This window comes from Euprymna scolopes, chromosome 7 (assembly GCF_053919585.1).
Source record: "Euprymna scolopes isolate OS-2025 chromosome 7, ASM5391958v1, whole genome shotgun sequence".
In the NCBI taxonomy this organism is placed as follows: domain Eukaryota; kingdom Metazoa; phylum Mollusca; class Cephalopoda; order Sepiida; family Sepiolidae; genus Euprymna; species Euprymna scolopes.
In genome coordinates, this window is record NC_136488.1 from 112,012,403 (window position 1) to 112,036,303 (window position 23,901).

General features: G+C 34.4%; 1 protein-coding gene across 2 annotated transcripts in view; it reads left to right on the forward strand.

Moving 5' to 3' along the window:
- Nucleotides 1-23,901, forward strand: part of LOC145279888 (ferric reductase 1-like) — a 459,209-nt gene that overhangs the window by 107,338 nt on the left and 327,970 nt on the right. For both annotated transcript variants that reach the window (XM_080131362.1, XM_080131363.1), the window contains exons 2-3: nt 2,171-2,399; nt 14,098-14,228. In XM_080131362.1, coding sequence (XP_079987488.1) covers nt 2,171-2,399; nt 14,098-14,228 — 360 coding nt within the window. The remainder of the gene's footprint in view (nt 1-2,170; nt 2,400-14,097; nt 14,229-23,901) is intronic.

The following is a 23,901-nucleotide window of genomic DNA, read 5'->3' on the forward strand; positions in this document are numbered from 1 at the left end:
TACAAGTAATTTCTTTGTTTGTACAAGTTATTACTTTGTTATACATGTTATTTCTTGTTTATACATTTTATTTCTTGTTTATACAAGTTATTTCTTGTTTATACATGTTATTTCTTGTTTATACATGTTATTTCTTGTTTATACAAATTATTTCTTTCTTATATACTTTATTTCTTCGTTTATACAAGTTATTTCTTTGTTTGTACATGTTATTACTTTGTTATACAAGATATTTCTTTTTTATACAAGGTATTTCTTGTTTATACATGTTATTTCTTGTTTATACATGTTATTTCTTGTTTATACAAGTTATTTCTTGCTTATATACTTTATTTCTTCGTTTATACAAGTTATTTCTTTGTTTGTACATGTTATTACTTTGTTATACAAGATATTTCTTTTTTATACAAGGTATTACTTGTTTATACATGTTATTTCTTGTTTATACATGTTATTTCTTGTTTATACAAGTTATTTCTTGCTTATATACTTTATTTCTTCGTTTATACAAGTAATTTCTTTGTTTGTACAAGTTATTACTTTGTTATACATGTTATTTCTTGTTTATACATTTTATTTCTTGTTTATACAAGTTATTTCTTGTTTATACATGTTATTTCTTGTTTATACATGTTATTTCTTGTTTATACAAATTATTTCTTTCTTATATACTTTATTTCTTCGTTTATACAAGTTATTTCTTTGTTTGTACATGTTATTACTTTGTTATACAAGATATTTCTTTTTTATACAAGGTATTTCTTGTTTATACATGTTATTTCTTGTTTATACATGTTATTTCTTGTTTATACAAGTTATTTCTTGCTTATATACTTTATTTCTTCGTTTATACAAGTTATTTCTTTGTTTGTACATGTTATTACTTTGTTATACAAGATATTTCTTTTTTATACAAGGTATTACTTGTTTATACATGTTATTTCTTGTTTATACATGTTATTTCTTGTTTATACAAGTTATTTCTTGCTTATATACTTTATTTCTTCGTTTATACAAGTAATTTCTTTGTTTGTACAAGTTATTACTTTGTTATACATGTTATTTCTTGTTTATACATTTTATTTCTTGTTTATACAAGTTATTTCTTGTTTATATAAGGTATTTCTTGTTTATACATGTTATTTCTTGTTTATACATGTTATTTCTTGTTTATACAAGTTATTTCTTGCTTATATACTTTATTTCTTCGTTTATACAAGTTATTTCTTTGTTTGTACATGTTATTCCTTTGTTATACAAGATATTTCTTGTTTATACATGTTATTTCTTGTTTATACATGTTATTTCTTGTTTATACATGTTATTTCTTGATTATACAAGTTATTTCTTGCTTATATACTTTATTTCTTCGTTTATACAAGTTATTTCTTTGTTTGTACATGTTATTACTTTGTTATACAAGATATTTCTTTTTTATACAAGGTATTTCTTGTTTATACATGTTATTTCTTGTTTATACATGTTATTTCTTGTTTATACATGTTATTCCTCTATTTATACAAGTTATTCCTTTGTTTATACACATTATTGTTGTTTGTACTAGTTATTTCTTGTTTATACAATTTAGTTCTTGCATATATACTTTATTTCTTGGTTTATGCATTTTTTTTGTTCATACAAGTTTTTTCTTTGTTTATACAAATTAGTTCTTTTTTATGCAAGTTATTTCTTGTTTATACAAGTTATTTCTTTGTTTATACAAGTTATTTCTTTGTTTATACAAATTAGTTCTTTTTTATGCAAGTTATTTCTTGTTTATACAAGTTATTTCTTGTTTATACAAGTTATTTCTTTGTTTATACAAGTTATTTCTTTGTTTATACAAGCTATTTCTAGTTTATACACGTTATTTCTTGTTCATACAAGTCATTTCCAACTCAATCGGCAGAGCATTTTTTTTTTTAAATGATACTCCCATGATACTCCCATGAGTGATGCTTACTGGACAGGATCAACTATTTAGATTGCCGTACTAATCACAATAACAATATATTATTCAATTAAAATTTTATTATAAATGCTGTAGGTAAACTGAATATTACTAAAAAAAAACTTGCCTTCACAATTGACGGGATTTATTACAAAGATAATAAAATAAATAGTAATAATAATAAAGAGTATTATTTCTATTTTTTTTTTTATATTTCAGGCTATGATACCAACAGGAAGATTTTATAAGCAAATTTCACAAATTCTCATTGCCTTCTTCATTATTAATCTCCATGTGATTTTACAAGTGAAAGGCTTTTCCAAAGGTGCTCCAGGTGGTACATGTGACACTATGATGCCAACACATGGGGTTCCAGGCCAGAAGACATCTGCTCCTTATAATATCAGCGTTTCGTCGAAGACTTATTCCCCAAATCAAAAAATTAATGGTAAGAATTTCTATTCTATATTCACAAGAAATGATTGTGACGTGCCAGATTTACCTGTTGGAGGATTAAAGTGAGGGACAGACAGACAGACAGACAGACAGAAAGCAAGAGAGAGAGAGAGAGAGAGAGAGAGAGTGTGTGTGTGTGTGTGTGTGTGTGTGGGTGGGTGGGTGGGTGATAGAAAGATAGTGAAAGAGAAAAAGATTGTGGGAGAGATAGAAAGAGTGTTGGAAAGTGGGAGAGAACAAGAATATAGAAAAAATACAGGAAGATGGGGAACAATAAAAAAGGAGTGAGAAGAGAGGAAAGAGAACAGAAGGGTGTGTGAGCACAAAATTAGAAAATCACATTTTCTCACTCATTTTTCATAATATTTAAGTGAAAATGTATATATATAGTAGAAAGAGAAAAAGCATATATGTATATAATTTTTTTATCACTTCTACTGTTTAATAATTTTTCGGGGAGAGGTCCTTAAAGTTTAGAAGTTCAAATTTCTGATTTAGACATTATCGACACGGATCGTCTACATTTCTACATGAACTGACCTCTTATATTATTTTCCACTCGACTATTGCGAGTCCTCATTTTCTTTGAGCTTCAAGTAGTGTTTGTATTCTGCGTTTTTTTTGTTTTTGTTTGTTTTTGTTATTGAACATGGTTTTGTTGTCGTAATATGTGATTTTAAAATCTAAGGTGCCCATACCTACGTAATGCTTCTTGTTATTCAGACTTTCTTTGGGAAAAATTGCGACTTAGCAAACAATACTTTTAGTTAAGCATTTAGTTTGTAGCGGACAAAATACCTGAGTATTTCTATTTGGGTGATTGCTATTTCTACTTGTTATATTTTTGTTATTATTAATGTTATTTTGGCTATACTGGTCACTTTTCATACATTTTGTTATTTGGAAACAAACAGTGCTCTATGTGCAAACATATTTCAAGGCATTTGTCACCGCCTTTATGTAAACACTTTTAGAGAGCCTTTATCACTGTTTTGTGCCAATATTTTACGAGAGCATTTATGATTGTCTTTTTGACATGTACAGAAAGTTTTGTCTGCTTTTCTCTTAGCCTTAATCTATCCTTATATATATATATATATATATATATATATATATATATATATATATATATATATATATATATATAAGGATAGATTAAGGCTTTATATTTTAAATATTTTATACTTTGAATAATTTCTGAAGAGGACGCTACGCAGAACGTCTGAAACGCGTAAAAAAACTATTTCAATGATTTCAAAACATTATTACAATGATCTAAATATGATACCTTTTTATATGAAAAATCAAAACACGGAATAATAAAATAATGTTAAAAAATACATAGCAATTGTTGGTGACCTTTCTTATTTAAATATACATTTTTCTCTCGTTGGAATCTCTCAACCAATTATATATATATATATATATATATATATATATATATATATATATATATATATATATATATATATATATATATAATGTTGCCTACAAATCCCTTGAAGTTAAACAAACAATTATGAGGCTGGCCAGTACCAAATGTGTGACCATTTGGGGAATGCTAGGCACCGTATGTGTTGGAGACCATTCCTGTATCTAGTACCATGCTTGGTCGTCTTGACCCTGACGTCTTATCATCCGGACCAAATGTTTCTGGACGAGAGGGTATGGTAGATGCAAGTCCTCCACACTTTAAATTAAGTCAAGTGCAAGTCACAACATCATCATCAGATAGTTGACAAACCAGTGATGATCTTATTTACTTGCCTCCCCAGGGGTACAGAATTAGACACAAGATCGGTTTTTAATGTGGAGGAAAATCAGGCTGCCCAAAATGGGGCAGTCTGGATAAGAACAAAAATTAAAATTACCCCAGTCTAGAAAGATTTCTCCTTCATTGAATGAGAAAAGGATAGATTAAGTGTAGCATCAGAACAGATAGTACACACTGATCTTAGCTGCAAAACCAGTGATGTCTGTGGCTTTTATCGACAACGATGGATCACATAACCTTCTTTCTTCATTTGTGGTCTCTCCTACCCTTAAAATATTTTTGAATGTAACCAAACAGGCAAATTCCCCTTTTTTAATAATTGAATTAAATTATAATTACAAACGCCACAAATACCTTCAATATTATTTTCGCTTTATATTTTTTCTTCACACTAATTTCTATCAAGCTTTAAATTTTTCCTAGTGAATAAAAATAAACTAAAACTGCTTTGTTTTCTGATATTTTACATCAACCATAAATTCTTTTATTTTCATAAATTGGATGTATTTTTAATTTCATGATTACAATCATTCTCTCTTTTGTAACCTGTGAACCATATACTTTTTCCATAAACTATGTAAAACTGTTTTTCCATAAACCATATAAAACTGTTTTTCCATAAACCATATAAAATTGACTTTTCACCAATTTTTTTAACGCATAATTTCTGGAAAAGATTTTTATTAGAATTTGACATAATTTTTCACGCTGAAAATATATAAAAACAATTTTTTGCTAGTCTGAAAGATGATAATTATTATTAACATATTCAATAAATTCCACACTTCAAACACAAAAGATAAAAAATTTAACACCTTCAAAATTCGGATTTTCAACCTTAAAATCTGATACGTGCACAAGTGTTTTTGTTTGTTTGTTTTATCTACAGTCCTCACCTTCCCCACAATGCAATATATTTTGTTCAAGTTCGACTGATTATTTTAAATATGTTTGTAATCACAAATAAAAAGGGATGGTTGTAGGCAAAAAATATATGAATATCGATTATGAAAAAAAAAGGTACAGCGTTATAACATTCATTTTTTTTTACTTAATAATCGGTGAAAATTTCGTATTTCTTGGATAATTACTTGATTTTTGGTAGATTTTTAAAGCAAGGCTCCATCAAAAAATACTTGCTCCATCCTTTCGTTTTCGTAGTTCCATATATATATATATATATATATATATATATATATATATATATATATATATATATATATATATATATATATATATATATATAGTACAAAACTTTGTTGAAATTCAATTACATTTTTTTCTTTTTTGTAACTTTTGTTTATTTCATCTTGGATTTCTTCATTACAGCCGTTTCATTAATGGGATGGCAATTTGATGATTTTATGTTTTCATAAAAGTCTCCAATTCTCATCAATTCGTCGGATGTTATTTCCATTCGATGTTACCAACAAAAAGTTAATTTTGTACATGATAAACCTGGTGTTTTCGTTTGGGGAAAAGAAACTCCATCCCATGTTGTTAAAAGTCGGCCATCTTGGATCCCGTGCAAACCAACATTTTTGTTGCAAACCTTAATTTGGTATTTTTCTTTTGGTTTAGTTTTAATTTCCAATTCATTTCTATTATTTCTTTCCTATTTTTTTTTATAATTTTTATTTCTACATTTATGCGTGCTTATTCTAATATTCATTTTGTTTGGTTTCATATTCTTATTTATTAGTTAATGTCTTTGTTTCAAGAGGAGGTCACTCTCATGGAATACATTTTTATTACTAGAGTTACTTCGCTTACATCTTTTTCTTTACTTATACGCTTTGGCTTAGTTTATTTTCTCATTTAATTGTTTCCTTCTTTTTCATTTTATTTATTTTTAATAATATTTATCCAGATTTTTAATTATACTCTTAAGTTCCTTTTGGTTATTCTATTTATGTTAACATTATTTTTATAGTCGATTGATATGTGTTTTTCATTTTTTTTATGTTACTTGCTCTACATTTCCGCTTATGTTGGGTTTTAGCTTGGTTTAATGCATGAAATTAAGTATCGATTTCTGTGCAGACATCCGTGAATTACATCTTGTCAGCTATTTAATAATTTTTCTTCTGATATTAGTATATGGTATGCTTTTAGTATGCAAAGGTTGCATCTTTTTGATTTGCTTGGTTTATATTTTTCACTCTATCTATTGGCAAACTCTATGTAATTGCTTCATTTTCCACCTCTTTGATCTTAACCTAGTGGGGAAGCAAAATCTACAATTTGACAGTTTCTTTTCCTTCTGTGTAAATATTATGATATCCGGTCTCCTTGCTTGGATGAGTTTATCTGTTTGTACCTTTATGTTCCAGATAATTTTGTGGTTTTCATATTACTCCCTTAGGATTGTATCTTTATTATTTCTCTGCATGTTGAAAATGTAGTCGTTTGCATAGTTCCCAGTGTACTGTTTTCCTCAGAGAGTCATGACTGTTTTGTATTCGTTGGCTTTTGGACTAATTTGCTGTATTTATTCATATAACACAAAAAAGGAAGAAAAATAATAAATAAGGCTCGACAGCAAAGTGACTCAGTAACATGCAATAACAGTCTCCAAGGATTCTACTACAACAATCTCCAATGATTCTCTAACAATCTTCAAAGATTTTCTTAAAACAGTCTCCAAGGATTCTCGTACAACCAGTCAGGCAGTGAAATTTTGCACATGAGCAGCAAGATTTTGTGTCACTTTGTGAGATCGCTAGTTATAAAAATTGTGGGCGCCGCCATTTTCATTCTATCTCCCCCTCCCCCCAGCAATTTAATTTCATTTGACACACGGATGCTGTAACCATAAGCCATTTTCTTGGTTTCCGCAATTTTCCCTACACTCCCACCTGATCTCATGATCACAGACAGAGCAGAAAGGTGGCGATCGTCTTCGCCAAGCACTCTTTCTAAGTGGGGCGACTCAGGCTTCATCCTCACGTGTGCTTTCATCCACAGTCTGAGGGTCGAGAATCACCGTGTCCACCAGGCAGCTGCTAATATTCAAATCAATGCCTGACAGAGCTGCAGTAAACCAGAGCAATGGCTCATTGGTCTCAGAATCCGATTTGCTTTCATCATCCAATGGTAGTTGCAATAGCATCACCGACCATAAATCTTTAATGTGACAGTGCATCAACCCACACTGATTACAGACTGGTTACCTCAGCGATGCATCCAGTACCACATCTTGTCGTATACCTGCCATGTGGATTTTTGACCCAAATGACATCTCTTTCTTAAACTTCTCTCTGGTCACTTCCAGTTCAGGCAGCAAGTTGGCTTCAATGCCCTTCACTCTTATATGGTACCTATGCAATGCATCGGCTGGCACTGTAGAATGTGAAACATAGTCTTTTAGAGTTATATTGTCCCAGTAGACACTGTACAGTCCTTCCTGACTACAATGGTCTTGATGGTTCTGTGGTTTCGTTTGATGATCCTGTTCCCATTTTTCAAGTAGCCACATCAAAACTGCAGATGCACATCCCAACTATCCACAAATTTCTTGAACTTCTCACTCCAATCTCTAGTGGAATGGGGACAAAAATGGATGGTCACATTCAATGCTGCCAAGACTAAGCTTGTTTCCTTCAATAATTACAAGAAATCTTCTCTACCAACAATAGCAATAGCCAAGAACACATTACCCAAAAGTACTTCCTTTAAACTCTTCGGCCTAACATTTACAGGGAACATGAACTGGAATAGATACATTGAGAGCATTGTCACGGCTCCTGCGAAGAAGGTGGGCTCTCTCTACCATACTAGAAAGCTACTTACGCCTGAAAGTATCCTGTACCTCTATAAGGCCACCATTCGCTCATGTATGAAGTACTGTTGTCACATTTGGGCTGGTGCATCTGCTATTTGTCTCTAACTCCTTAACAAGGTTCAAAAGAGAGTCGCCAATCTGATTGGTCCTGAACTGTCATCTAAGCTTCCGCCTCTGTCCCATCGAAGAAATGTTGCATCCCTCTGCCTGTTCTACAAGTACTTTAATGGTGAATGCTCTGACGAACTACAAGCACTTGTACGCCCTCGACATGAATACCCCTAACAAACCCAACAAGCAGCTAAATCCCACCCCTTCACAGTAGAGATCCCTAGGTGTAAGAAAGCATTCTACTACAATAGTTTCTTCCCCAGAACTGCTAGACTTTGGAACTCCCTTCGGGATTCTTCTTTCCCAACTGTACTGACATGCAGAAGTTCAAGTGTGATGTGAACAGACATCTTGCTACTCATCTCCCTTCATAATACCCCTGCAACTTATGTTCCCGAAAGAGTGCCTCTTACTTCAAAGTGGCACTGTGCCTTGTTTGGGGTGAAAATTGAATTTAAAAAAAAAACCCAAAAAACTAGTAAACATAATGCCATTGTCGGTCAGTGTCCTCATTGCTGGATAATAGCAGTTGGAACTTTGCCGACACCATACTGCAAAATCTGATGAACTGCAAATAGATAAGCATCAAAAAATTCTCTTTTCTAATGAAGGAAAGTACAGTGGCTAAGCAGCTTGGAAATCAGAGGGCATAAGCGCTTGGAGGACAGGTTTAGAGAAAATAAAGGATCATGCTACTTTAGAATCTAACATGATGTGTATGGTTCGACAGAAAGCTTTCCAAAATCAAGCATTGAATATTGCTTTAGAAGCAGTCGATCACAAATTACAAGTTGCTAAACACAAAGAGAAGCTAAGAAACCGTGAAATTTTATGTAGATTGATTTCTATCACTCTATATTTGGCAAGACAACGTTTGCTATTTAGGGGCAACAGCAAAAGCTCTGCACATGAAAATCGAGGAAATTTTCTTGAACTTGTAGAAATGCTTAGCAAGTATGATAGTGTTGTTAAACTGCATCTTGATGTAATTAAAGAAAAACAGGAAACACTGAAAAGACTCCAAGTGTCATGACTTCCAAACAGGACTCAATGATCGGACCAAGGCTTTGGTCATTTCAGTTAGAAGAGTAATATTAGAAGAAATTCACAAAACAAGATCTTTTCTATCCTTATGGATGAAACAACTGATGTATCACATAGAGAACAAGTCTTTTTTGTTGCGAGATATGTACATGACTTCAAAATATAGGAACGTTTCATGCACGTATTTAATGTGCAATCAACAACTGGTAAGGCACTAGAGGATGAAATGATTATGCTTAACACAAATAACTTGTTATGTGTGGACAATGATATGATTGGCCAGCAAATATGAGTCGAATATACAATGGATTGCAGTCCAGACTCCAGAGACAGAACCCAAAGGCACTCTATGTACACCGCTATGCCCACTGCCGAAATCTAGTTTTACTCGAAAGTGCTAAACCACATATTCACTTTGTAACTTTTGGTAGAAAAACTATGCATTTGTTGCTAATTCCTCAAAATCACATGATGCATTCATGGAAATCCAGAGAACAATGTTTTCAGAACACCACCCACTTGATGTTCAGAAGATGGGCTTGCAGAAAATCAGCTCTTAGAACCATGAGGAAGGTCATTCCAGCGCTGAAGCGATTTTTAGAAAAGATAGTAAAAAAAGATCCTCCTGATGCATTAGCAGGAGATGACTCAATATTGCTGAAAAGTGTTAACTTTGAATTTCTTGTTTGTCTTGAGATTGCTACTCCAGTTTTTCAATAAATTGTCTTTGCATCGGATGCGCTGCAACACAACGACCTTGATTTAACTGCCTTTTACAGAATTGTGGATGCAATGCTACAACGCTTGAGAGAATTAAGAAATGCTAAGACGTTTCATGAGATTTTTACAAATATTAGAGAAAACTGAATCTATGGCCATTGACCTGCCCTCTGTGATTTCTGGACAATGCAGAAGAAAAATGCCTAAAAGATACAAGTACAGTGCAACATCTGCTACAGAGGAACACCAATACCAAACTTTGGATGACTACTACTGATATATACTGGGTGGTATGGCCGTGACGTCTATTTTGTTAGCACCATCTATATTCTAACTATCCGAGATTTTTGAATATCTTGATAGATAGAGAGATAGTTCGTTTGTGCATATATGCATATGTTGTAAGTCGTCTAGTGAATGGAATGACCGCTGTTCATTTATCTATGAATAACGAGACGCTTTGTTATAAAACAATTTGATTTATTTAATAACAACATATACACATCATACGGCGGTGGAGGAGAGTGTGGCGGGGAGGGTGTGGTTGCGACCGTGACAGGCAGTTGAGCGTCGTCTGTCCTTCTCTCTGCTGTCACTCTCTCTGACTGACTTGACTTGTTTATGATTGCTTTTTATGAATTTTCCCGTTAACCAATTTACGTAATCGACCCACATTCTGACCCTGTTGATGTTTGCATTTGGTCTTACTTGCGGCCAAATTACGTCATTTTATTCCCGGGTTTCATTTTTGTCGGTCAGGGTTTAAGTTCATCCGAACTTTGCTCCATTCAACGTCTGACCCATAAACCGACTTGCGTCATAGGACCAGGTCATCCAATTCCAGTTCATTCGCCCCTCCCCTCTATTGTACACTACTGCGTGGGCGTATTTTATGTGTTTTTAGATACAATATCACAAGAGCTACAAAGAAGATTTAAAGGTGGGGACAACACAACATGGGATATCCTAAATGCCTTCCATTGCATGACAGTCGAAGATAACTGGAAAGAATTTCTGAATGAAGAAGCCTTCACGTTATGTCAAAAGTTATGCTAGTTTTATGGGCTAGAAGTACACAACCTACGGTTGGAATTGAAGATATTCCTTTCCTCATTTCCATGCCTGCAACAAAATACTGCAGCAGCAACAACTGAACTTGATGAAGGAAAACAATGCCGAGGAGATATTTCCACTTACGCTTGAATGCTTAACAATTTATACAACTATATCCGTCACAACTTCAACAGCTGAAAGAACCTTTTCTAAACTCAAACTGACCAACCTGCGCAGTGAGGAGAGGTTATTTGATATTTTGTTGCTAACAATTGAAAAGGATATCAAAGTCAACAACAGTGAAGTTATGAGCATATTCAAAGAAATGATACACAGAAGGATTCTCTTATTAATATAAACTGATAAGCTCTTGTTAATAGTATACTGTATTGATCATATAGATTGATTTTTTACAGTCATGTATAAATAATGAATATTTTTTCTTTAAATAAATTCCCTAGTTCTACTGATAATCAATACAACAGACTTTATGCTAATTACTATATTTTGCCCCTTTTTTCACTTGAGCACCTGCTCTGAAAAAGTTCTCTGCATTTCACTGATGTGTTAAAATTTCACAAACATCAAAGATAACAAGAAAAAAATAGTTAATAACGAAAAAGAGAAACAAAATTAATTTACTACCGTTTCATTCAACAAGCTCAGTGACAGACGCCATTAATTTCACTCCCTCTTGTTTTTTTGTTTTTGTTTTTCTCTCTGCTATTCATATCTTCGTCGTCACTGTTGGAATAGGTTATTAAGAAATCGAGTTTTAAATGAATCTTTTTTTTTTTTCAATCTTCCGGGGTTTCTGTCAAGCAGTTCGATGCATTGAAACTTTCTCAAAAAACACATTTTTTCTGACGCATCTGTGTAAACAACCAGAGGAATATTTTGGTCTATTGTTGTAATTGCTGATTTTGCAATATCCTTTTTCAGTTCCTCGAATTCCGTAATGGCTTGACGGATAGGGGAAACATCTCTACTTGTGTTAATGGATAAATCTTTTCTGAAAATGATGCAATCCTTTGGGAGTAGTGAGCAAACATAACCATAGCACGTCGAAGGGAAGACCAATTGTGATGAACGGGCATCTAGAGTAAAGGTTTCAATCGATCCGGTGCTATAAAACCTTTCCTTATGGTATACCCCACGAGGTTTATTTTGCCCAGTCCAAACGAGCATTTGTCGTCGTTTGGGGTAAGGTTGTATTTGTCAAACCGGCTGAGAGTTTCGTCATGTTCCTTTTTATTATGGCCAGATACTGTGACGTTGTAAATGTACGCAAACGTGCCTTCCAATTTCTCATCTGTTATGATTTGGTTGACTATCCTTTGGAAGCTGGTTACTCCATTTGTAAAGCCAGAAGGAATCCTGTGAAATTTACATGCTCGACCGTTCGCCTCGAAAGCTGTATAAAGCTTGTCTCTAGGTCTAATGGCGATTTGATGGTACGCGCTTTTCAAGTCCAGATTGCTAAACATACGATATTTGACTATTTCGTCTATCATTTCATCTATCCTGGGTAATGGGAAGGCATCCAAAAGAGTAAATCGATTTATGGTTTGGGATTAATCTATAACCATTCTCTTTTTATGGTTTTCAGAAGTGGTTATAACTACCTGAGCCCTCCAGGGTGATTTGCTAGCCTCAGTTATACCCTCCTCGAGTAGTCTTTTTATCTCAGAGTCAATGAATTTTTTATTATAAAAAAAACTCTACTTCTCACTGCTATGGGTTTGCAGTTTTCAGTTAGGTTTTCGAAAAGTGACGGGTTCTGGATTTTTGCTGTCACCAATCTACAAATTTTCAATGCAGACATTGAACCACCAAACGGAAATTTAATCTGTGAGTATTACTGCAAAAAATCGTGCCCCATTATCATTTTGCAACAAAGGTTTTTCATTACGGATAATTTAGTGGTCTTATAAAATACGTTATTAAAGAGTAAGTCCACTAAAAATATCCACTTACTTGTGCAGACAATGACGCGTTTGCCCTTGTTACTCTGCTGGGGGCGGGGACAAAATACAATTTGTTCGTTTTTACCAAGCTTTCTTTGATAGAATATCGAGCAAAACATTCGTAGATCTTCTGTTAATTTTCACTTTTAAAATAGTTTTTGAAAGGCAGTCTGGGGAGGCAGCTAAAGTTGCAGATGTATTTTGACGAGTGGCTTTTTATTGGGTTTTAGAAAATTTTCATACGTTTGAAAAATGACCAAGTTTTCCACATTTATGACGAGTATCTCTGGCAGGGCATGAAACTCATAGGTGTTTATATAAGTCACAAAAATAGCAGTGATCCTTTTTTAAGTGGCAGGGACTAATTGTTCTTGAAGCTTCGTCGGACTATCATCATAAGGGTATAGCGCATTCGAAGGCATAGGCTTGCTCGTAAGCTGTTCTAAGTGTAAAAAGACGTTGTCTTACTTGAGCATTATGTAAGCCGTTAATGAAGGCGTCCAAAATGTGTTGCCCTTGGGCCTTTAATGCCGTCATTGTGCAGAAGTTGTAATCTTTGCCCAGTGTCTGAAGCCTCTTAAGGAAATGATCGAATGTTTTGCCTGATTCTTGTCAGCAAGTCGCAAGTAGGTGTCTAGAAAATATCTCATTATTGGGCTTTATGTATGTAGCATTCAATACATCGATTGCTTTTTCGTAGGTAACGCAATCTGAGATAATTTCGTTGACTGTGTGAGACAGGTAGTTGGTTAAGAGTGCACGCTTATTGATGGGACGTCCTGGTCTTTCTGAATGTAGAACCTCGATGAAATTTGTAAATGTCTCTCACCAATGTTTCCAGCACTTGTCGGATGAATCGTTTTCTGGATCTGTTGTAAATCACTTCGGTCGCATAAATTGTTTCATTCTTAATTGAATACATTGTAATGAAAACAGGCAGAGAGATTCCGTCTAGTAATCTTTTATTTAATTAAGAATCTTACTACTTGTCTAATTGACAAGCTTGGGTTATCAAAGAGGAGATAATCCATATTCACAACATTGACTTGATAATGTTTATCAAGCATTGCACTCGTAAGACATTCAGCTTTTAACTGTACACCATGCAACCGTTCATTAATAAAAGGTTTGTCTACATGAGCTCGTTTGATGTGGGCCACATTATTGCTAATATTTCCATCCCTTCTGCATTTTCTCAATTGCTTTTGCTTTTTCATCATTTCTTCTTATTTTTCAGTCACTATTGAAGTCAAATCAACCTACTATATTAAAGGATTTTTGATGGTCGCACGAAAGAAAGGAGATACAGAAAGTTTTGGCCGTTTTATCCCAACTGACGAAACGCACGGTTTACAGTGCTCTAATAAGGTAAGCTCTCTGACAAAACCCAAAACTTCAAAAATATACAAGAGAAACGATTTTTGTGAATAAAACTGTTTTGAGTAAAAAATAAATCGTCAAAATCGATAAAAGACAGGTTAGCTAATTTAAAAGTCAAATACAATATTGTCCTGCAATACATGTGGATGGCTAGAATTGGATGAAAAAGATACTCAAACTAAAAGTTTTATACACTGGGTATTTTCAGATAGGTCCAATTGCATCTTGCACGAATTTTTCAAATACACCTTGTTAGTGATCTTATTTTCATGTTGATCATTGCACGTAGTATTTCTCGTGATGCTATGAATTAGTTTCATACAATGCCACAGAAACACATATTTTCAGAAGGAATTTTAGAGCCAGCGTAAAATATGGTAATGACTTAACAAAGTCTCATTTGATGAAAAACTGTAGGAACTGCAGTATAGTCCAGTGCTTGTCTTCTTCCAAGTTTATTTCAGCTGCTTGTAGGTGTCGCCTTAAATGTGGAATTTCTAGCCAAAGGTCTTCTCCAGATAGCTCATCATACACAGCTGTGAACTTGGCGACAGACAACCGTATTTCTTCCTCGCCGGCACAAATAATATCATCTGGCATAACGATAGAAAAGGTCAACAAAGTATCATTCATTGCCTGTACTCTGGTATTCAATTCGATATGGAAACGGTCCTGATACTCTAATATTGCTTTCTTAGTCTCCTCCTGCAATGACAATCCAGCATCTTTTGCCTCCTCTCCTGGCATTTTGTTCTTTTTTCTGATTCTCCTTTATGTAGAGATATCAAGTTCTTCACATTTTGCAAGTGTTGCTGGACGGCATTGTCAACAAAATTGGTATGCTACTCTTCCAAAAAGATCTTTACAGCCCTTAATTTGGTATCAATTATGTTCAGGTTAACACCTGGTGTTTGCATGTACTTCTGAACTACGTTTACTTCTTGTAACACGTCATTTCAGAATAACAAAAAAGCAATGAAAGAAAAGTCGCATATAGCTGGTAACAGATTGTGTGCAGCGCCTCTTTTCTCGTTGGTTTCTTCGACATCACACAGAGATTCAGTTGCTTCCACAAACTGGTTAAACTTCTGCTTCATCGGCTTCACTGCATCAGCATGTGCACTCCAGCGAGTTGTGGATAATCTCTTTACTGTAAGACCTGCGTACTTTACTAACACATCCCACCGATGGGTTGACAGAGCGAAAAAGTGCACAACGCCTCAAGACTTCCACAAAATGTTACACAAGAGGGATTGTAGAAAAACGAATGTTTCCCACAAAGGTTCAAAGAATGATTAGCACAAGGTACAAAAACGTCACTTTTAAAATGTTTTTAATAAGTGTGGAGGAGTATGACTTCCAAAATTTGGACGATCTTATTCATACCTACATGTTAGGACAATCAACCAATAAGAAGCTTCCGACCTCGTTATAAAAATATCGAATTCTGGATTCAAATCAGTTCGCTATCAGTATCCGTCTTGAAATGATTGAACCACTGCTGATCCAGACTACATTGATTCTTTCGCCGATCTTTGTTCTCTAGAACTCTTTGTTCTAGAGCTTCTGTACCGCCATCTTTGTTCTGGAAGATTACTCAACACTCAAGATTGTGACGGCATTGATTCTTCGAATTGAATTTTTATTAAACATAATGGCTAAACACTTGTCATCGACTTTGCTTTGACGGATCGGAATCAAAATTCGAATTGTGGCAGATGATACGAAGATACGAAAACTACACAAAGTTATTCAATCTCCACTAGAGAATCCGAATTTATTGAAAAGAACAAAACTGTTTTTGCAGAACTGATTCAATGTTTAGACGGCAGAAGTCTTTTTTTTTTTTTTTTTTGCACACCACTGTGAATTCCGGCCATGGTTGCAGCATTATGCTACCCTTGACCGCGACAGAACTTAATATCTAGTCCTTCGTATTCTAATTTCTTGAGGATGTCGTAAGTCAATGCAGTAGCTGTTTTATCTTTCAATTGTAAAAATCATAGGATGACTCCCGCATTTCAACTGCATCATCGCTGATATGTGCATATCTAATTACTGTTGACATTTGATCTGCATGCGAAACATCTGCCGTGTTATCAAAAAGTATATCAAAGTACTTTGCATTCTTGATGTCAGCAACGAGTTTTCTAATCACATGTTTTGCCAAAAGAGAAACAAACTCGTTCTATGTTCCAGGCGACATGTATGAACATATTACCTAACTGTCTGCAGCGAAGGCTGAAAAGACATTCTTTTAACACTATATGGAAATGAGATAACAATTCAACAAGCTCCAAGAAGTTACCTTTGTTTAATGAGGACGTATTCTCGCGATGTCCTCTAAATGACAGGTTTTGTTGTGCAAGAAAAAGTATTACGTCTAAAACTCTGTGCAGAATGTCTCTAAACTTCCTTTTCTCTTTCTCTATCAGGGAAATGTGTACTGCATCGATAGTTTTTTGTAGCTGGAGTCCTGAAGCTAGCGTTTTCCACTTCTCTTAGCATGACAGCTGATCCTTGGATTCTTCATGCTCAATTGTTTTGGGATTTAGCTTCCACCAAACTTCAAAACCAGTAACGCAAGTAGACGCTCCAGAAGCCTTGTCATCTTTGGCAAACGACCGACAGCAAAAGCAGTGCAACTTTTCGTCACACAGCGAGTAAGCCATCCACGAGCGTAGCACCTTGTCACCATTTGACAATGAGGAATAAAGCCAGTGTGGCAGCTGCTACAAACAAGCAGAGACTACTTGTCACAACTTCGAGATTTGAAATCCATTTTTCCCTGGCTTATCCAATCACAAGCCAGCTCTATATCACGTGACAGAGTATATGAAAGACGAAATTACGAACTTTTAATCCTCTTTAATCCTGACTCTGCCTGGGAGCAGACATCGCCTGGAGCTGCTGCCCCAGGCAGTACGTGAGTGCTATGAGCTAGCTATGGATCTTTTCAAGCTCCCATCTGTTTCCACATGCGGTACTCAAACGAACATTCTTTATTACGCTAAAGAACATACATCAGTACAACTCACACACGACAACATGTCAACGCACTGAAGACTTTGCCCTTTCTTTCTCTTTTAACCGGCTTCCTTTGTTCCAGCGACTACTAGTTATAAACACGCGCACGAACACTGAACTAGACTCTTCTTCAACCAGCCGGCATGATATTAAATCTATCTTTAAATACATTGAACACTTTTCTCTTTCTTTCAAAGAACTCTCTTACTAATATGTTTCTATCTTCTATTAAAGCTACTAACAAAAACGACAAAGTTTGTTTATTAAATGTTAAACTGAGACTTCCTTTCATTGTCTTCATTAAAGGCTAAACCAGGTTGTAGAAAGTTGCCGCAATTCATCTTAAACCTTTGCACCTGGCCTTTTAATCGACTAAGGCTCCTGCTTATTTTGTAATGGTTCCCTTCCCCATTTTGATGATATCAATTCTGACACTATCAGGCACAGAAATTTGCTACAATGACACATCGTTGAATGTTGACAAATTACTGGTGGTGTTGGCGGCTGAGGCTTCGAACTCTTCTTCTGATCGAGCTGCAATTGCTGTACCATAATGTTCATGAATATCAGTTTGTTCTGTGTTGCTGTTTCCCAATTCCCATTGCTATCACTTGAAAAATGGCTTTCGAACTGTTTTTCATGCGGCATTCTTTCAGTTTCAATAAAATCAGAACTTTTGACAGTTTCTAGTTTCTGTATGCACGTCAGTAAAAACCGTTTAGTGTCATTAAGCACTGCCTCTTTTGCTTTTTTAACTTGCCGTTGCTGATAGTCGCTGACGGTTCAGCCGTTTCATAGTTATCCAGGTTTCAGTTCTTAAACTAAATATGCTAATTTTGAAAACTTTGCACCGCGGTGCACCTAGGAAACTCGACAGTTTCTGATATTCGTTTTTTAAGTTACAACAATATTGGCTTAAAATAGAACATTCAATTTTGAATTACAACAAATGCTCTGTAAATTTCAACAACCAATTTACAAATAATTGAATTATGAAGTTTTTTTTTCAACATTAGACACTCAAATTTCAAATTTTTAAGAGATCTAAAAGCAAGCTCATTAATTTGCAATTACTATAATACTGAAATGAAAATAGGAGAAAACCCATGCGCCTTCAAAAAAGTTATTAGTTTCTGTCAATGTCAAGAATCTTTCCGACTCAAAAAAAAATTACAATTTAGACTTTATAAGTTTTCAGGAGTGTTGAAAACGAATATAACATTTAAAACTGTCACAGAGAAATAATTTTCATGGTATAAAAAAGTGAGTTCATCCAAAAGTGTGGGATCACTTTTCTATATAAATTTAACATAAAATGAACCCCTCTTTCTGGCCACCTAGTGAGGAGGGAAATAATTTTGTTTTGAAGCCTGAAAGCTCCTTTTTTTGGGGGGGGGTCTACCTGAGAGCTTTTTTGTGGGCAACGTCACATGAACATCTACTTTCTGGCTACCTAGCTGGGTAATCATTTTGGGGGATATAATAATAATTTGATAAGTCTGTTTTAATTTGAACAGGGATAGTATAATAAAATCGTGAGGTCTGCTGCCGCGCCTGGCCTTTATAGAATGAAAATATGCCACAAAGTTTAACAAGGACTTTTGATATTTATCCACATAAATATACTTTGATAAGATTGTTTCAGTTTAAAAACAAATGGTATAATAAAATTATGGGGCTTGCGTCCACACCTGGCTCCCATAGGATGAACATATGTCACAAAGTTAAATATAGATCCACATAAAAATATTGTGATAAGCGTGTTTCAGTTTGAAAATGTGGGGTATAATAAAATTATTCGGTCTACCTGACTTTTATAGAACAGTTATTTTTTTACTAAAATCTACTTGAAGAAAAATAAGTTGTTTGCGAGTAATGTTGAAACCAATTTAGGTGACTGAAATAGGATTTGAAAATATTTAACTAAATTATGATAAAAAGCGGAAGCGTTAAACTATTTGATTTTACTTTCTGTCTGTGTGTCCTTGTCCCGATTAAGTAACTGGGTTTTCAATAAAAATTGGCAAAAAGATTCTTAAATGACTAATTAATTTTTTACGAATTTGTAATATTTTCGAAAAGAGTTTTTTAAAATAAAAAACTTAAAAATAACTGTTATATCGTGGAGTGCATTAGGATGAATATAACATAAAATATCTTACCGCAGGGTGTCCAGCCTTCACGTGGGTATGTTTGCAGCATATGATGAACAAATAAGAAAATCACACACTGTTACATGGCGGTATACATTTATTATGAAGATACGCACACGTAACCACAATCCAAAAATATTACATAAAAGTCCAAGTACGATAAAAGGAAGAAACCGGAATGATGCTCCTTTCTCCATTTTTAAAGTCATTCTGTTTTCCCTCCACTCTCTAGTTCTGGTCGCTGAAGCTCGTGAGAATATAAAGTGTATGACTCGGACAAGTAGAGGCAACTTTGCCCAAAGAAGTAATGAATTACTCCCTTTGCATTTTACTTTTTTATCGTCCTAACATCTCCCCTTTAAATTTTGTTGCTGGTACGACTTCAGTTTGGGATCCACCTGCAAATGTGTTTGTCAACGGGTGCGAGCTGACTTCCGAATTTTAGGTTCCTGCACTCCAGCATCAATGCTCTGAGGAGCTTCTGGTGTTTGTTGTGGCAAGTTAAAAGTGTCCAAGAAAATGTTTAGTGGAATAGAGTGATCTGGTATTCTGTTTGCGAGATGTGATGGTCGCAGTTGGTTGGAGTGTCGAACCCAAATTAAATTTTGGACATTTACCTCATACGTTACATATACAGTTCATTGTACAATGTAGCCTTGGGTCCATGACTGTTTGTTGTCCCAGTAGTTTTTTGTTAGGACTTGTTGACTCGGTAAGAATGTTTTTTGAACTGAACCATGGTGGCGGTTGTATTGCCGTTCCATTCTTGTGTTCCTCTTGATAGAATGATGTGGTTTTGGATGTAGGACATCAATATGTAAGCATATTTTCCGATTCATCAAGCATTCGGCTGGTGAGCTACCGTTTGGTGTGTTAGGATTTGGTGTTGCCCTATAGCTTGTCAAGAAAGTTTCAAGTATCTCTGATGTTGTCCCTTCTCCCCTGAGTTTTAAAAGGGCTTTTTTAAAGGTGTCCACAAGATGTTCAACTTGACCGTTTGACTGTGGATGAAATGGTGGTGTGCGAATGTGGTTGATACCATTTTGTTAGCAGAAAGTAGAAAACTTGACTGAGCTTAAAGTGGTGCCGTTGTCAGAGACCAAAGTCTCAGGAATACCAAATCTGCTGAAAATCTTCTGAAGTTTGGAAATTGTTTCCTCAGAAGTAATGTGGTTCATTTGGAATATCTCGAGCCATTTGCTGTAGGCATCTACAACAACGAGAAAGGACTGCACATTTGTAGGCCCTGCAAAATCTATGTGGAGTCTTGACCAAGGGGAATCTGGGATAGGCAATGAAGAAAGTGTAGATTTTCGAGGAGATTTAGCTGCTAGCTGACATTCAGCGCAAGTTCGTGCAAGATTTTCCAGCTGCTTATCAATTTTTGGCCAATAAACGTAACCACGTGCTAACGCTTTCATGCGACTGATGCCTTGGTGTCCAAAATGGAATTGTTTTAGGATTGCAATGATGAGGGAATTATGTCGGCAAGGAGAAGTATACCATTAACCTCTGATAAGGAAGATTTCTGTTGGAAGAATCGTAGTAACCGTTTGTTTGGGGTACTGCTGGCCACTTGGTACAGTGGTAGTGGATGACTTCTTGTAGTAGAATGTCAGAAGCTGTGGCTTCTTTGATCATGTCAGAAGTAACTGGTAGTTCCCTTATCGTAGCTGTGAGCGTTGAAGAGATTTCTGGCCCCAGGGATATTGCTGCAACAACAGAGTCTGGCGTAGCTAGACCTTTTGCCGCCCGGGGCGGTAGTAAAATTTGCCGCCCCCCCCCCCCGGCATTTGGGTGTCCGGAAAATTCGTACATGGAAAATTCGTCCATTTTTTGCTAGGTAGGAAAACTGGTCCATTATTATTAAGTTAAAATTTATTCTGTAGTTGCTTAATTTTCATACCTTGCGAAAATTAGTTCTACGGTATCTAATTTTCCTAAATTCAATTAAATTAAAATTAAAATATGAAAATTGATTTTTAATATTTTTTATTCATTTGAGATTTTATCTGTTTTCCTTTTGTTTTAAGTAGATGGTGGGGGTTGCCCGGGGTGATTTTGTCCGATCCCCCAGCTAGCAATTGTAAAGTTTACAAGGAGTTATAAAAAGTATGCTACAAAAACAAACGTTTGATACTTTCAAAGTCTTAGCCATTTGATACTTTACAAAGTCTTAGCAATTGGACAGTAATAAAATTAATGAATTCAAACTTTCGCATCTAATGTTATTTCCTCTTTGATGTCGGTGTATATACACCCAAACATCTAACTTTCTTTTCGCACCTATTCGATAAACATTTATATGAAAGTTCCCCTTTAAGTATGAAATCTTTCTGAGGTCATTTTGTTTTTTTTGGTGCTTGGCCGAAGCCTGGGCTTGGCCCTATCCTGTTAGGTCAGCCGGTCACTGAGTATATCTCCAAAAATAATTAATGCTTGCATTTTTTAAACTTAGTGATTGAAATGAATTAAACTATTTATCAAGTAATAATTTACAATTGCGTTTGGAGTTTTTAAAATTTCCATTAATTGAGAATAAATTGCTTTAATTCATTTCAAGATCGGTTTTTAATGTAGAGAATGTTCAACCTAGATTAAAACAAAAAAATTGCCTCAATCTTGAAGGATATATTAATATATATTTGTTTATATATATATGTATATGTATATATCTACATGTATGTATGTATATATGTATGTATATATTTATATTATATATGTATATATATATAGACATATATGTATATATACATATATGTATATATATATACACATATATGTATGTATATATGCGTATTTATATATGTGTATGTGTGTATATATGTATATATGTATATATGCACGTATGTATGTATATATGTATATGTATGTATAAATATATGTGTATATGCACATATATATGTATATATGCACATATATAGTTATAAAATAAATGCTCCCATAATGTTGAGCATAATGAGAGCCGAAAATGGTAAACGGCCGTAAGCGAACATAGCAATGGTCTTGTTTAAAATTAGATCTTGTGTACAATTAGAGCTGAGGTCGGTTTGGCAACGACTGCCGATTGTTCCCATTTACTTGCCTCTCCACGAGGGCAGAGTTAGACACAAGGCCGGTTTTTAATGTGGGGAAATCCAGCTCCACAAAAAGGGGCACTCTGGATAGGAACAAAAATAAAAATTCTCAGTCATGAACGATTTCCCCATACTGACCGACGACAGAAAAGGAGAAGTGTATCATTAGAACAGATACTACTCTGTGATATCAGCCCAAAGGCTGCTAATTGTTGTTAAAATATTTCTCCCTCGCTCTCTCAGATGGTCGGATTTCGTTCCTAGCTGGAAGTAGTTGCTAAAGTCTAGCCGCACCGATGAGCTGTAAATAGTGAAACAGTCCTGTGTGTGAATGACTATTATACACACACACACACACACACACACACACACACACACACACACACACACATATATATATATATGTATGTAATTTAATTTAATTATGTTTTTACGTGCATAAAATTTATTTTAGTTTATTTTATTTTATGCACATAAAAAAATAATTAAATTAAATTAAATGCGTCCAAAAAGTTAGGGCGATTCATTCATATAATAATATGAATAATAAAGAGCTTATAGCTAAGGTAGCGAATGTATAAAAATATATAAAAAATGTAAACAAACGCTTATCGCGGAACAAACGCCAATAACAAAAAAATCTTAACCTTGTATATATATATATATATATATATATATATATATATATATATATATATATATATATATATATATATTTGTGGATGTATATATATCATGTAATATTAATCGAATATTTATTAAAATAAAAAGTAAGAGAAGTAAATCGAATTAACAATTTCGGGTTTGTTTTATTATACACATAGATTCGAAGAAAAACTGTCAAAAAATAAAAAATGGCGCCAGACTTCGTTTAGAATGCGGCAAGTTCGGGAAATTGACTTAAAACTAAATAAATATTGAAAATACTCTTAGAAACCCACCGAATATATGTCACCCTATGTCACGCTAACATATATTGAATGGATTTCATTTGTATTTTTCGCATATACCGATAGACACTATGTTTTTCTAACTGATTACACGTTTTAAGTGAGTAAAAAACACTAAAAACTTGTCGAGATAGGTAGAAGACTAACTTATCTTGCCTTTGATAACATTTATTTGTTATATATTTTTGACAGTTTTTTCGAATCTAGGTAAAAGTGCGGAGGACATTTCTGAACTCATTTTGAGAGAATTGGAGAATGATGAGATACAGATTGGTGACTGTATTGGCCAGGCATTTGACAATGCCGCTGTTATGGCAGGTCACCGATCGGGTGTGCAGAAACGAATCTCTGAAATCAACCCAAAAGCTCTATTTGTACCATGCACAAACCATTCACTAAATCTGGCTTGTGTACATGCAGCTTCAGTAGCGGTTCACTCTGTTTCATTTTTTGG